We start from the raw sequence: 15295 nt of genomic DNA, 5'->3' as shown, positions 1-15295 counted from the left end.
TTGCTCATGTCAGATGGTAATGAATGTTATGAAGAGGAGTAAAACTGGATACAAGGATAAAAGAAAGGGATAGAAGAAGTGTTATTTCATACTTGGTGGTCAGAGAAGTTCTCTCTGATAAGGGCACATGTGGGCAGAGACCAGAATGAAGAGAGGTTGGAGCCACGCTGAGTTCTGGGAGGAGCACATTCCAGGCAGAAGGTCAGGAATGCAAAGGCCCTGAAAGGGGGAGCACTTAGCTTGTTTGTGGAACAGCAAAGGCTCGCAGCCCTTCTGGGCCAGGAAGACACGACATCTCTATATTACTTTCTACCCAAGATGCCTGTCCTTGTTCCTTACTGCCCTTGCCCTGGGCTCCATCTCCCCAACTCCCCCTTTCTTTGTAACAAGATTCCCGGGCATCCTTCAATCTATAGGCTGGTCCATTTTATATCTTTCGTAAAACAATGTTTACCAAACACTATTTCCCCAGCATGCCCTGCTCCTCCAGTGCTTTCTATCATGGGATTTTCTTCCTAGTTTAATTCTGTGATATGCTATCCCTATATAAAAATTTTTCCAAAGCGAACACCTAAATTTGCCCCATTCCCTAAAACCTGCTCCTCGCTATCCCTATATAATTTTTTTTCCAAAGTGAACACCTAAATTTCTCCCATTCCCTAAAACCTGCTCCTCCAGTAGCCCTTTCCATCTCAATAAATGGAAGTTCCATTTGTCAGTTGCCCAGGCCAAAAACCTTAGGTTTGTCTTCATTCCCCCTTTCCTCTTACACTCAACATCCACTGTATCAGCAAATCTTGTCAGCCTAATCTTCAAAATATGGCCAGAATCCATCCCCTTCTCATATCTCCTCTGCCATTGCCCTGATCCAAAACAACACTGATTCCTGCCTGGATTATTGTGATAACCTACATATTAGTTTCTCTGCCCTTGTCTCCCCATAGTCTTTTCTCAACATAAACATAAATCAAATCATGAGGACTCCTCAATGGCTTTCGTTTAATTCATAGAAAAAGCCAAAGTTCTTACCATGGCCTATGAGATTATCCTTCCTTCACCTCTCCATATCTCTCTGTCCTCATCTTCTACCTCTTTTCTCCCTGGTCTTTCTGCTCCAGCCATACTGTCTTCATGCCTTTCCTTGAAACATGGTAGTAGTGTGTCAGCCTCAGGGCCTTTGCACTTGCTGGTCCCTCTGCCTGTAACAGTCTTACCACACGGTTTCTCCTCTTATTTCTGTTAGGTCTCCTTATGCTCACTTTACCAGGGAGACTTTCCCTTATTATTCCAAATGCACTGCTTTCCCTGCCCTTCTTCCTCCCTCCTACTCCTAGCCCTCCCTAGACCAGTCTATGCTCTGTTTTCCTCCTCAGTACTGATCTGATATTCCAAATATTAACTTGTTTGGTTGTTCACTGTAACTTCCATGAAGGCAGAGACTCCATTGTTCACTGTTCTAGCCCCAGGTCTTAGAATAGGCCTGCCACTTAGTGGGTACTCAGTTAACCTATTTGTTAAATAGGTTAAATTACATGTGTTCTCCTCATGAATTCTGAACCTGAGACTGCGAGCAGAGATGAGGCAGCTGTGTTTTGAATACTCACCTTCTGCTTGAGTTACAAACTTCAGGGTATCCACCAAGGCTCTGTCTTCTCTCTGGAGCTCATAGGTTGCGCTGACAGAATACTGCTCAATCTCTCCTGTAGGCCTCAGTTCCAGCTCTAATCTAAAGATGTTACAATGAAGACAGTGCATAATGTTAGAGCTTTCAAGGATGGTGATTTTGTTCCCAAAACAATTCAGCCTCAAATGCAACAAAAATATAGTCCTTATTTTAACATTGTCTCTTGCCCTTAACTAAGATGATCTTTTTGATCCCTCAGTCCTACAAGAACCCAAGGCAAGGGCAGACACCAGGATTCCCAAGACTTTGGACAAGCAGAGCAGGAGTTGGCTGGTTGTTTCAGCAAAGCTGAGAACAAGCACTGGAACTTGGGGGCTGAAGACAGGGAGCCACCTAAGTACGGTGAAGGCTTCAAGCACATTGGTGGGCTCCAGGGAGCTCATAGAGATGGGTCTGGAGGCTCAGAAACATGGACACTGAATTAGGAGCAAATTGGGATCTGTGCTGTGATCTCATCCCATGCACAAGGAAGCAAAAGGTGACACCCAATGTGTTGGCCAGAGGACCCTGCTTTAAATACCCAAAGATGGTGCAAACCCAGAAGGCTAGTGACAGGGGCTTACAACACAGAGTATTTTTTCCTGTGCCATGCTAGGTGGCCATGATGTGGAAGGTGAGAAAATGCTGGGTCAGTCACTGAGCATCTCTAACCTGGTGTCCCCGGTCAGCGGATAGTAGGAGGCGGAGTCTGTGGAGCTGGCGTTGGAGTAAGCGCCTGAGGTGCAGTAATTCAGGCCAGGAAAGACTTGCTTGCAAACTGACCAGGACTGCCTGTTCTCAATGAGAGGTGGGATCACCTCCGTTTTGGTGGTAGAGACCAAATGTAATGTGTTGCTGGTGAAGAACAAAAATACCTGAGTTATTGCCAAGTCATGAATCAAAATGGACATCACAAATTCTCAGGGTGCAAACACCCCCTTATCCTCCTGTCTTCCCTCAGTCCACACCTATCTCTAACTATTTAATTTACTGAGAAACAAATAATATTAGAAAGAACATCAACATGACAAGCCATGAGAGTGACTCTGAAGCTTCTGGCTGAGTTCTTTCCATCTGTTACCTGTAATCCCCACAACAGTAGGCTTATGGTTCTCATTTTACAGAAGCAGAGGCTCAGAGATGTTAAATAGCTGATCACTGGGGCTGAACTTCAGTGTGCCCCTTCCTTCCTACAATGCAGGGCAAGAGAAACTGTCTCTTACATATGAAATCTCCTACTCTCTACCTGCTTCCTTCCACCCACATTAAGCACGCTCAAGTCTCTTCCCCTGTGCCCCTCCCCTATGCTCATTTCTTTCTTTTCTTGCTTTCTCATCTTCCTCACCATCAAGAGTTGTCTGCCTTTGCAGTCTCTACTTCCTCCCAATGTGCTCTGACTGCTCACTCCATCTTCTGAAAATGCTTTCATCAATGTCTCTAATGCCCTCCTTGCTCCTACATCCAATGGGCATATTTAGGTTTCATCTTCCTTGACCTCCCAGAAGCCTTCCATAGAGTTGCACACTCATGACCAGACTAAGACGCTGGAGCCTCTCACATCTGAAGAGACGATGGCACCTTCCTTCCAAGTGTGTACTTAAAAACTTAGTACATGTAAGAAAGTTCAACATTGGCCTGGTTTTTTCTAAGGATGCTTTCTTTGAAATAGCACATTTTCCTCCAAGTATTGTTTCTCCAAGTTGGGGGTGCCACAAGACCAAGCTTTGCTGATGTGCTGGAGTCCTAATGCCAGCTTTCGCCTACCCATGGGGTGATCTCCCCTGTGGCTGCTCTTTGGCTTCTGTGAACTTTTATGGCTTTGGTTCTCCTTCTGCTTCTCTGGTCACTTCTTCTAACTCATTGCTGGTTATTCCCCTTCTTCCTTTATATGTTTGTCTTCTCCATATTTCTGTCCTCATCTCTCATGTCTCACTCTATACCAGTTGCTGTTTAACCACAACAACCTCTGTATACTAATGATTCCCAAATCCATATGTGGAGCCCAAGCCTCTTTACTGGGCTCAGATCCATAGGTCTATTTGCCAGCTAGATTTCTAAACTGGTTGTTTCATAGGAGGACATCAAATACAGCACATCCAAAACTGAATTTGTCACTTTCCTTGAAACCAGAAGCTCTCCCACTGTAGTTCTTATTCAAATGAAGGGCGCCTCCTTCCTCTTTTCTTCTTTCTTTTGCCTTGTCCCCATACCCAGTTAATCACCCAGTACTTATGATTCTGCCTCTTAGAAAGTTGTAGAATCTGCTCACTCCTTTCTATACCTGGCTTTCCTCCACTGCAGGCCATTATCAGCTCTTAGCCACATAGGATCGTAAGAGATGCCCAATGGTCTCTTCGTGTCCAGCTGTGCCTCCTTCTCACCCATCTTCCACACTAGAGTCAGAGTATTTCTTCTAAAACATCACCCCGATCTTATTTCTGCTCCCCTTTTCAACTCCTGTGCCTTCAAAAGAGTCCAAACTCCTTAGGATGGCTTTCACAGCTGGGCATGCTCTCTCCCCTGCCTACCTCTCCCCATCATCTCTGAGCCCCTTACCATTCTGCACTTCTTCCAGTTCCTTGAACCATATTCCTTTACCTTCAGGCCATTACATGCTTTTCCTTTTGCCTGGAACACTCACTCCTTTCTCCTTTGCCTAAATGACTCTGACACAGTCCTCAGTTATCAGGTCAAGTACACTTGCTTCAGAATGCATTCCCTGACTAGCACAGGCTACATGATATAAAATTTCATGGTACTCTAATACTTTCTATAACTTAGCCCTTACTCTATGATTACTGCTTGCTTAATTGTGTGTCTCCCTTATAAAATGTAAGCGATCAAAGGTCAGGGACCTTGTGTGTCTCACTCAACATACGTGGTATATATTAGGCTATTAAATATACTATTTTTTGTTTTTTGTGAGACAGGATCTTGCTCTGTCGCCCAGGCTGGAGTGCAGTGGTGCAAGCATGGTTCACTGAAGGCTTGAACCCTTGGGCTCAGTTGATCCTCCCATCTCAGCCTTCTGAGTAGCTGGAGCTACAGGCATGTGCCACCACGCCTGGCTAATTTTGTTATTTATTTTATTTTTTTTGTAGAGATGGGGTTTTGCCATGTTGCCCAGGCTGGTATCCAAACACCAGAGCTCAAGCGATCCATCCACCTGGGGCTCCCAAAGTGCTGGGATTACAGGCATGAACCACCGTGGCTGGCCAATTAAATATTATTTTTGAATGAACACATGAATGTGTCTAAAATATGAAAACTAAGGTAAATCAATGGTTGAGGGTGCCACTTAAAATGGAACTCTCCATAAGAGGCTGTATTCCATTATCACGAGGTTAGGAGTTTCATGCTTTACCTACCTAGCTACCTCAAATCAATATGTTCTTAGGTATTTTTTTGGGGGGGAAATATTAATTTTCCAAAGATGATCTCTCCGGAGCTATTGTTTCTTCATTCTCAAAACAAATAGACAACAAAAAATCACAACTTAATAAAAACTAATTAAGCAGTAGGTCTTAAGTCTCAAAGCAGAAAGATAAAGGACAATTTAGTAAAATGTGAAAAGTAGAAGAAAGGTAATTATGTAGTTATGTAGTAAGTCTAGGCTAGAATTAAAATAGGTAACCCGGAATCTTTCCTCTCTACTCCTCTCCTGCTTCCTCAGGACCTGAATGATCTCAATCAACTGTTTAGCCTGGCAAAATTCTGCAGGTACATTCTCTGTTCTCTCTTTCAAACTGGCTAGGCAGACTTGGCTGAAAGAATTACCCTGCACTGAGCAGCTTGACTGGTCTCTTTGGGGAAGGAATGATAAACTTCAGCTGCCCAGCTTTTAGGGCAACATGAGCCTCCAGACCCGACTCGTGGAAGAAGTTGGTGTTCATCTGGACCCCACTCCTAGCGAAGTCCGGAATGATGATGCCCATATTTGTCACAAACTCCACAGACACGGAGGGTTTTGCCACAAGTTCAGCCTGCATCTATAAGTCAGAAAACAACCTATTCAGATTCATTAAATACTTCAGTCCCCTGTCAGTCAGATCAACCACCCTTTCTCACCTCCGGGCAAAGATTTCCTGGATAACTCAGACCATTGGAAACATTACTGGGATTTGTTTGGAAGAAGGAAAGCAAGTTCTCAGTTCTCTAGAGTTGGAGTATACTACCCAGAACTAGAAAGTACCTGAGTTAACGTTAGGCAAAACCAGATTAAAAAGATGATAGGAATACTCATTTATTGAGAGAACTGAGTTCTTGTCTTATGGCCATACCACTACTGCAGCTAGTGAGGTAGTGCATTCTGGTGGAAGCTTGAAGTTTTTCATAAAAAAATAATGAGGTGATTACAATGATGAAGCATTTTGTCTTGAACTGGAAACACATTTTTAAATGTGTTTTAACAAGAAATGCACCCTGGAAGAAAGTAATAACCTAAGAAATCAAAAGGCAAACAGAATCTTACGTTGGCTACTTCCAGTTTTACTCCAGCCTTGGCTCCGGGAGCAATGACTCCAGATGAAGATACTTGCAACTGTAATCCAGCTCCAGTGGGGAGTTCAAAGGCATTCTCCATGAAGATGTAGTGAAGAAAAAAGTCATTCTTTGAGCCCTTCCTGATGACCTCTCCAATCTGTAGACCCAACAGGGGAGAGCAAATAAAAGTAAGTCTTTTTAAAGTCGGTTTTGTTAATTACAGCCTCCCATACATTGGAGAGTAATTCCACTTTATCTGGAAAGGAAGGACTAGCATATTTTGATGAGCTGAATAGTTTGATAAATAAAGATCAAACTGATGTTTTTACCGTTTTCAGTGAATCAGGATATAAGAAATTTCACTAGATAGATATCATGTCATTTTCAACTGGATTCAGAAGGCTCTTAAGAATATTGCTGGGCCTCAGAGCTTTATGGACTTTAAGTATCATATATGCCATGGCTTAATTCTGGTGTTCTGGAGTCTGACTGAAAGTGAAGGTGTACTTGAAATGTATTATATTATGATAAAATCAATTTTTTGAAACCAAAGGCCTATTGAGATGATGTACATATCAATTTGCATTGGGTTTTATTTTTTAAATAATATTTCCATAAAATAGCTTGAGACCTGTTTTCTTAAAGTCAACATTTTTTTAATCAAGCCATAGGAGTACATTTATATATTTCCTTTTATGAATTAATAATAAAAATTATAGCATATTTAGATAGTGAATTATAGTTTGCCAAATACTTTCTTTTATAATCATTGTATCATTTCAATCTTAAAAGGACCTTCAGGTCAGGTGCAGTGGCTTACACCTGTTATTCCAGCACTGTGGGAGGCCCAGGCTGGAGGATCACTTGAGGTCAGGAGTTGGAAACCAGCCTGACATAGTTGTCAACAGGCTTGTCTCTACTAAAGATACACAAATTAGCCGGGCATGTTGGTGCACGTCCACAGTCCCAGCTACTTGGGAGGCTGAGGCAGGAGAATTGCTTGAACCCGGAAGGCAGAGTTGCAGTGAGCCGAGATTGTATCACTGCACTCCAGCCTGGGAGCAAGACTCCATCTCAAAAAATTAAAAAAATAAAAATAAAAATAAAAGGACCTTCAGCAAAGGTAGAGGAAGGTATACCGAACATTGTTTTCCAGATGAATAAATTAATGCTCTTAAAAATACAGCTAACATTATGAATAGCTTAATTTCTAAATGTTAACATTTCCATGTGATCCAAGAGTCATCTTCAGTGAAATTCAAGGCAAACCTCCATCTCTGAAGAAAGTACAAGCATCTTTTCTGGCTTGTGCAGCTGGGATCGTAAGGGAGTCTGGGCGATCTAAAAAAAAACCAACGTCTGGTCTCATGGGCCCCCAGTGGGGCCTGCTGACTTACCATCTGGGGGATCCCCTGCAGAGTGCGGGCACCCATCAGAAGCAGCTTTCCCAGGAGCTGGAGGTCATGGAGCCTGGCAAAACCAAGCTCCTCTCCCAAGATGCGGAGGTAGGCTCTGGCTTCCGGGACTTCTTTGGATTTCAAATCTTTAATCAGCTTCTCAATACGGAGCATCATTCCATTTACCATATCCTGAGAGTTTAGTAATAAAATGGCCAGTGAGATGTCAGCAATGTCAAACACCTTTCAGTTCCCAATGTGGGACCTGTCTGGTGCAGCCAGGATGGGCCTAAAAAATGCTCCAGGTGAGGAACAGGGAGACACTGAAGTCCAGGCTAATTCCTCTAAGCAGAGATTAAAGAACTAAGGTCTTGTCAGGGATAGTGGCACTCCTAAAGCTATTCTTAATTAAAAAATCTGTAGACATAGTAAGATGTGGTGGGATGAGAGGAGGGGTCCCTATTCTCCAGTATGCCAGGATCCTCAAGATTAGAAGATCCTCTATCCCCCACCCGTTCCCTGCTTAGCCTTCTCTTCTTTGACCAGTGAAGACTACAAGGTGTTTCTTAAGAAAATGTAGCTGTTATATAAATTCACCAGAAGTTTGAAAAACACTTGATCCTAGACAAGTTCTTCTCAGAGAGAAGAAGAATCTCAGAGATGGATGCCCAGGCATTGGGAAAAAAAAAAAATGTGAAACTGACAGACTCAAAGCAGATCAAAGATCCTCGGCCTCAAGTGGGGGTCAGGAAATTAGAAGATGGAGCTCGTGCTCAACAGTGAGCCTGGAGGGGTAAATTACTGCCTTGCTCTGCAAAGTTGAATGTGCATACAAGTCACATGAGGTCTTGCTAAAATGCGCTTCTGATTCAGTAGATTGTGGGTGAAGCATGAGAAGCTGTATTTCTGACCAGACCACACTTTGGGTAGCAAAAAATTCAAGAATAAGCTCCAGATCATACAACCTATTTCCCTCCTTAAATGGGGGCTCATTGCTAGCTTCAAAGTGGAAGTTTGGTCTCATTTGCTAGTGCACTGATGGGAGTGAGAGCCAAAGACAGCAGTTAATAATAATGAAAATATTAATTTAGAACTCGTAATAGTGTCTGCTTATTGAACAACCAATGCCGGCATCAGGCACTGTGCTTGGCATTTTAGATGCCTTATTTCATTGTCTTTAAATAACCTTGTGAGGTTTGGACTGTTATTAGTAGTCTGGGATACAGACAGAAACAGATACACATAATATCAACCAACTTCCCCAAGTGTACACAGCTTCAAGACAGGGAAGTTAGAATTAAATCTATGCCCAGAGTTCATACTTTTTTTTTTAAGATAGAGTCTCACACTGTCACCCGGGCTGGAGTGTAACGGCGTGATCTTGGCTCACTGCAACCTCCACCTCCCGGGTTCAAGCAATTCTCCTGTCTCAGCCTCCCGAGTAGCTAGGATTACAGGCACCCACTACCATGCCCAGCTAGTTTTTTTGTATTTTTAGTAGAGACGGGGTTTCAGTATGTTGGCCAGGCTGGTCTCAAATTCCTGACCTTGTGATCTGCCCACCTTGGCCTCCCAAAGTGCTGGGATTACAGGCATGAACCACCACACCCGGCCCAGAGTTCATACTCTTGTTATCCTAGAGTACTTATTGTGAGTCTGGTTTCTGGGCACACTGAATTCAGGAGATCTTTAACTGCAGAGGATACTGGCCCTTACCCCAGCAGGTCTGGTTGATAAAAACCATAGTTATCCCCTCAGTTAGATAGTATTTTGAGGACTTCCATGCTTAGAAAAGAATTGTTTTTGCATTGAGACCCAAAGCTTTCCTTAAGAAGATACTTCACAAATACACACCTGCTCACGTTTATCATCTTTGGTATAGCCAAAGTGGTCCACTAAGACCTTAGAGACACCATCAGGAACTTGACCATTAACCCAGTACAAAGCTTTGTTGACACTGTCTGGGAAAAATCCTTGCTTCCCAAAAAGAGCTTCCAATGTTGGCTCAAAGCCTTTTCCTTCCAAGCCAATCTGAGAAAGAAAATCAGACAAGAAAATGGCATCAGGTTTCTTTGTTGTATGCCAGCCTAGTAGTCCCCCCTCTTGATGTCCATTTATCTAAACAAGTATTTGAATACCACAGGCCAGGAGCTGACCTTAGCATTTCACAGGAGCTGCTTTATTAAAATCTCACTAGAATCTTGACCTTATTACTTGCTTTTTTCTAGAAGAGGCAGCTAAGGTTCAGATAGGACAAATAATTCAACAAAGGATTCAGAGTTGGGAGTGATTTGAGATTTGAAGCAGATCTGACTAGGCAGCACATATGCTTCCTTGGCTTTGGAACTTAAAGACGAGACATGTGCATTTCAATTTTTTTTTTTTTTTTTTTTTTTTTTTTGAGACGGAGTCTTGCTCTGTCGCCCAGGCTGGAGCGCAGTGGCGCAATCTCTCGGCTCACTGCAAGCTCAGCCTCCTGGGTTCACGCCATTCTCCTGCCTCATCCTCCCAAGTAGCTGGGACTACAGGTGCCTGCCACCACGCCTGGCTAATTTTTTGTATTTTTAGTAGAGATGGGCTTTCACCGTGTTAGCCAGGATGGTGTCGATATCCTGACCTCATGATCCACCTGCCTCGGCCTCCCAAAGTGCTGGGATTACAGGAGTGAGCCACCTCGCCAGGCCTGCATTTCTATTAATGTTAAGAAGTCATGCTTCAGGTGACCCCTAGCGGGGAGAGAGGAAGGCGGGGAAGGAGGGAAAGAAGAAAGCCTCAGAATCATGGTAGGAAGTGCCTGGTGGTTCTTAGTTTTCCTCTGGGTAGCTCCTGGCTCCCAGGGACTCTCTGTTTATGATGTTTTACAAAATGGGCTAGAGAACCTCAAACTCTTCACACTTACCTCGATGAGGTCAGCTGAAGCAAATCCAAAGGCAGTGAGGGTAGTTTTCAGCATGCTTTCTTTAGGAAGGTAGTTATTTGGATCAAATATAAGATTCCCTTCTATTTTGGCTGAGGCTGGGTCAAGTGATGGAAGAGAAACAGATTTGTAGAGTTGATAGTTCCGAGAGAATTTTCTGAAGTCCATGACAGTTGGAAGTTGAGATTCTTTCAGAGCTTCTTTCACTAACTTTTTCAGACTAGATAAGAAGAAGTATATTTTGAGCTGACACACCATGTTATTATCCTTTGACTCTTGCACCTCAAGTAAATATGGATTTCCAATCACTACCAGAATGTCTGGATTTCATTGACCCTAAGGCTTTGGGTCTAGATCTGCTACACATTTGCACAAGTGTTTGTTTCAGAAGCAAGGGCAGACAGTGGCTATGCCAAAACCTAGGGTTGGAATTCCAGCTCAGGGCCCTCAGTGGTATATGGGGTGAATAGCTCTTACTTACTCTTGGATATCCAATTCTTCTGAGTTCAAGATATTGGCAATATGGGAAGCCACAAAGTTCTTCACTTGCTCATTCTGTTCCCATGGTAGAAGTTGGACAATTTTGTTAATATCTGCCTGTGAAGGACTCCTCATCAGCATAAGATAGGCAGCCAGTCGCTTATCTCCCGGAGAAGCATCATCAAGGAAAGTCTGAAGAAGAACCTCCTGGTCCTGCAGTCAAAAGAGGAGATGGTTATCACTGTCCTGTGGTCAGAACACAGAACATGCCTGGCAAACACTGGCATTGTCTGCTAGCTCTTTCTTAAGCACAGGTCTAATTTCTCTGTAATCGTTCTTCAAATGCTGGTATTGAATCTTCTTGCCAGTGTTTCCTAGAGCACTATCAAGTAAGGGTTCCCAGAAGAAGCCTGTGGAATGCCTGTTGAATTCAATTCCATTAAAACACATAAATTATGGCCAAGTTGTGATTTGTTTGGAGATCCACCACTAAGTGAAAATCAAGTTGTTTTAACGTAAGTTATTTTAATGTGAGGATAAAGATGAGAAGGGGTAGTAAGAGTTTGGGGCTAATAAATAGGGTGGTTTCCAAAGTTCTGGAGTCTTTGCACCTAAGAGGGGGCCAAGTTGGCTATCCTAGCCTAAGCTTATTGGGGGAAAATTAAGCATGTTTTTCCATGATGAGAGGGATGGTCAATCTGGTAGGTGGACGGTAGGAAGCAAAAACATCTCACGTTCTGCATGTTGACATAGCAGCAAAGTCAAGTATTTCTCTCATGTCACATACTGCTAGGCAGTCAAGTCAATAGGCTTGTTGAAATTTGCAATTAGAAAACAGTAGAGGCCAGGTGCAGTGGCTCATGCCTGTAATCCCAGCACTTTGCAAGGCTGAGGCAGGCGGATCACCTGAGGTCAGGAGCTCAAGACCAGCCTGGCCAACATGGCAAAACTCCAACTCTACTAAAAAATACAAAAATTAGCTGGGTGTAATGGCACATGCCTGTAATCCCAGTTACTCGGGAGGCTGAGGCAGAGAGAATTGCTTGAACCCAGGAGGCAGAAGTTGCAGTGAGCCGAGATCATGCCACTGCACTCCAGCCTGGGCAATAGAGTGAGATTCCATCTCGAAAGAAGGAAGGAAGGAAGGAAAGAAGAAGAGGAGGGAGGGAGGAAGGAAGGAAGGAAGGAAAGGAAAGAAACAGCAGAATAAAGTCAGTAGATGAAATCTAGAGTCTCATTCCCCTAGTACCTTCCAAATCCTTGTTAATAAACTTTCACTTTCAGACCTCTTCTTGTGGACTTTACCTTGTCTTTAGGCTCCATTTTCCGCAGAGCCTGGATGGCAGCTTTCTGGATCATCAGTGATGGCTTTGTACTTTGGATACATTTCAGGATTGAAGACTTGAGTTCTGGAGTTAACTGCTCCACGGTTTGGCCCATATTTCCAATGACCTGCATTGAAGAAAAGAAACAAGAACCCATCAGGGTGCAGGAGAGGGAAGTAAAAGGTGTCCAGGAAAAGTGCTTCTGAAATGATGTATGTCATATAAAAGACTGAGATTACCCGCAGAATCAAATAGGTGTAATCTTCATCCCCAGTGCAGTCATCTTGAATCTGTTCCATCAGGTAATTAGCAATGTCCAGCAGCTCCTGGGTCCCTGTAGGGTTTGTCTTATGATAGCTACAGAATAAGAGAAGAGAGTCAGGACTCAGTAACCCCAGTTAGGTTTGTCTTAAAACCCAAACTTTTGAATTAGAAAAATAATTATAAAATTCATATGGAATCCAAAAAAAGCCTGAATAGCTGAAGCAATTTTAAGCAAAAAGAACATAGCTGGAGGCATCACATTACCTGACTTCAGATTATACAACAAGGCTATAGTAATCTAAACAGCATGGTACTGGCATAAAAATAGACACATAGATCAATGGAACAGAATAGTGAACCCAGAAATAAAGTCACATACTTACAGTCAACGGATCTTTGACAAAATTGACAAAAACATACACTAGGGAAAGGACACCCTTTTCAATAAGTGGTGCTGGGAAAGATGGATTGCCATATGCAGAAGAATAAAACTGGACTCCTATCTGTCACCATATAAAAAAATCAACTCAAGATGGATCAAAGACTTAAATATAAGACCTGAGACTATAAAAATGCAAGAAGAAAACCTAGGGAAAACTTCTCTGGACATTGGCCTAGACAAAGAATTCATGAATAAGACCTCAAAGGCAAAGACAACAAAAACAAAAAATAGACAAATAGAACTTAATTAAAGTAAAAAGTTTCCACACAGTAAAACAAATAATCAACAGGGTGGACAACCTGCAGAATGGGAGAAAATATTTGCAAACTATTCATCCAGTGGGGTACTAATATCCAGAATGTACAAGCAATTCAAACAACTCAACAAAAAAATCCCCCAAATAATCCCATTAAAAAGTAGGCAAAGGACATGAATAGACATTTTTTCAAAAGAAGACATACAAATGGCAATAGGCATATGAAAAAATGCATAACATTACTAATCATTAGAGAAATGTAAATTAAAACCACAATGAGATAACATCTTACAAGGGTCAGGAGGGCCGTTATTCAAAAGACAAAAAATAACCGTTGCTGGTGAGGGTACAGAGAAAAGGAAACAGTTAATCACCGTTGATGGGATTGTAAATAAGTACAACCACTAAGGAAAACAATACAGAGATTTCTCAAAGAACTAAAAATAGAACTACCAATGAATCCAACAATCCCATTACTGGGTATATACCTAAAGGAAAAGAAATCATTATATGCAAAGGAAACCTGCACCCATATGTTTATCACAGCACTATTCACAATAGCAAAGACATGGAATCAACCTAAGTGTCTATCAGTGGACGATTGGATTAAAAATGTGAAATGTATAGGCAATAAAATACTATTCGGCCATAAAAAGAATAAAATCATGTCATTTGCAGCAACATGGATGGAACTGAAGGTCATTGTCTTAAGTGAAACAGGACAGTCACAGAAAGACAAATATTGCGTGTTGTCATTTATAAGTGGGAGCGAAATAATGTGCACACAAGGACATAGTGTGTGGAATGATAGATAATTGAGACTCAGAAGGTGTGGAAGTGGAGGGAGATGGATGGTGAGAAATTACTTAGTGGGTACACTATATGTTGTCTGGGTGATGGATACCCTGAAAGCCCTGACTTAACTACTGCACAATCTATTCATGTAACAAAATTACACTTGTTCCACATAAATTTATATAAAAATGTAAAAAAGAAAAAGCAAAAAAATTTCATCAAAAGAAAAACCTGCTAGCCTGAGCAACATGGTGAAACCCTGTATCTACCAAGAATACAAAAATTAGCCAGGGCATAGTAGCATGTACCTGTGGTCCCAGCTACTCAGGAGGCTGAGGTGGGAGGATCACTTCAGCCCAGGAATTTGAGGCTTCAGTGAGCCGCGACTGCATCACTGCACTCCAGCCTGGGTGACACAGTGAGACCATCTCAAAAAAAAAAAAAAAAAAAAAATTCAGAGGAAAAAACTGCTAACTAATATTGAACTGAAGTTAATAATATGCACACTGTAATACTTAGGGGAAAGTGTGTTGATGTTTGCAATTTACTTTGAAATGCTTCAGAAAATAAGATGAATTAATGGATGGATGTATATGTGATAAAGCAAATATAATAACACTTAAATAGTAGGAGATAGCTGGTTTTCTAGGGGTTTTCCCTGTGAAATTCTGTCAACTTTGCTATGTTAAAAAACTTTTATAATATAATGTAGAGAAAATATTTTTAAAAATTCAATTTGTGTTTGCTGATTTCTTATTTCAAGTCATTACCCCAAAAATGATCAAGAAAAAACACAAGAGTAAGGAGCAGAGTTTGAAAGTGGAAGGAGGGGTTCAGTTTTAATACAGAGATGCACAGAGGTGCAAGATGTTCCTCTGCTCCTAGGAGGAGAAATACAGTGTGGAAACTCACTTGTTGACCGCGTGGCTCAGCGCATACAAGGTGGCTCGGCTGCGCTGATCCCTCGCCATGTTGAAGATCTCTCGCAGCTGCTGTGCTGAGGGCTCGGGGATCAGGGCCACCAGGTAGGTGACCACATCTATCAGAAGGGGGTTGGCATGCACACGTTTCAGCCACTGGAGGATGTGAGTGGAGCACTGGGGCTGTCCACACTGAACCAAGGCTTGTAAAGTGATGGGGCTGAGAAGAAAGACATGGATAAAGTTATACAGACCACCTTCAGGGCACATAAAATATTGCTCATGGTGTGTCCTCTGCCAGGAGAGCCCTTAATCACCTCATTCACTATTCAAATCTAACCATCTTTCAAAACC

At 42.4% G+C, this 15295-nt stretch overlaps 1 protein-coding gene across 1 annotated transcript in view; it reads right to left on the bottom strand.

Moving 5' to 3' along the window:
* The window catches only part of APOB (apolipoprotein B), a 42549-nt gene that overhangs the window by 15893 nt on the left and 11361 nt on the right, over window positions 1-15295 (bottom strand). The window contains exons 10-20 of the mRNA XM_034952688.3: window positions 14934-15161; window positions 12504-12621; window positions 12245-12391; window positions 10941-11152; window positions 10442-10679; window positions 9397-9573; window positions 7543-7734; window positions 6135-6302; window positions 5441-5652; window positions 2336-2518; window positions 1605-1726 (exon numbers count right to left, since the gene is read on the bottom strand). Coding sequence (XP_034808579.2) covers window positions 1605-1726; window positions 2336-2518; window positions 5441-5652; window positions 6135-6302; window positions 7543-7734; window positions 9397-9573; window positions 10442-10679; window positions 10941-11152; window positions 12245-12391; window positions 12504-12621; window positions 14934-15161 — 1997 coding nt within the window. The remainder of the gene's footprint in view (window positions 1-1604; window positions 1727-2335; window positions 2519-5440; window positions 5653-6134; window positions 6303-7542; window positions 7735-9396; window positions 9574-10441; window positions 10680-10940; window positions 11153-12244; window positions 12392-12503; window positions 12622-14933; window positions 15162-15295) is intronic.

This window comes from Pan paniscus, chromosome 12 (assembly GCF_029289425.2).
Source record: "Pan paniscus chromosome 12, NHGRI_mPanPan1-v2.0_pri, whole genome shotgun sequence".
NCBI classification, from domain to species: domain Eukaryota; kingdom Metazoa; phylum Chordata; class Mammalia; order Primates; family Hominidae; genus Pan; species Pan paniscus.
This window is presented reverse-complemented; position numbering and strand designations above follow the sequence as displayed.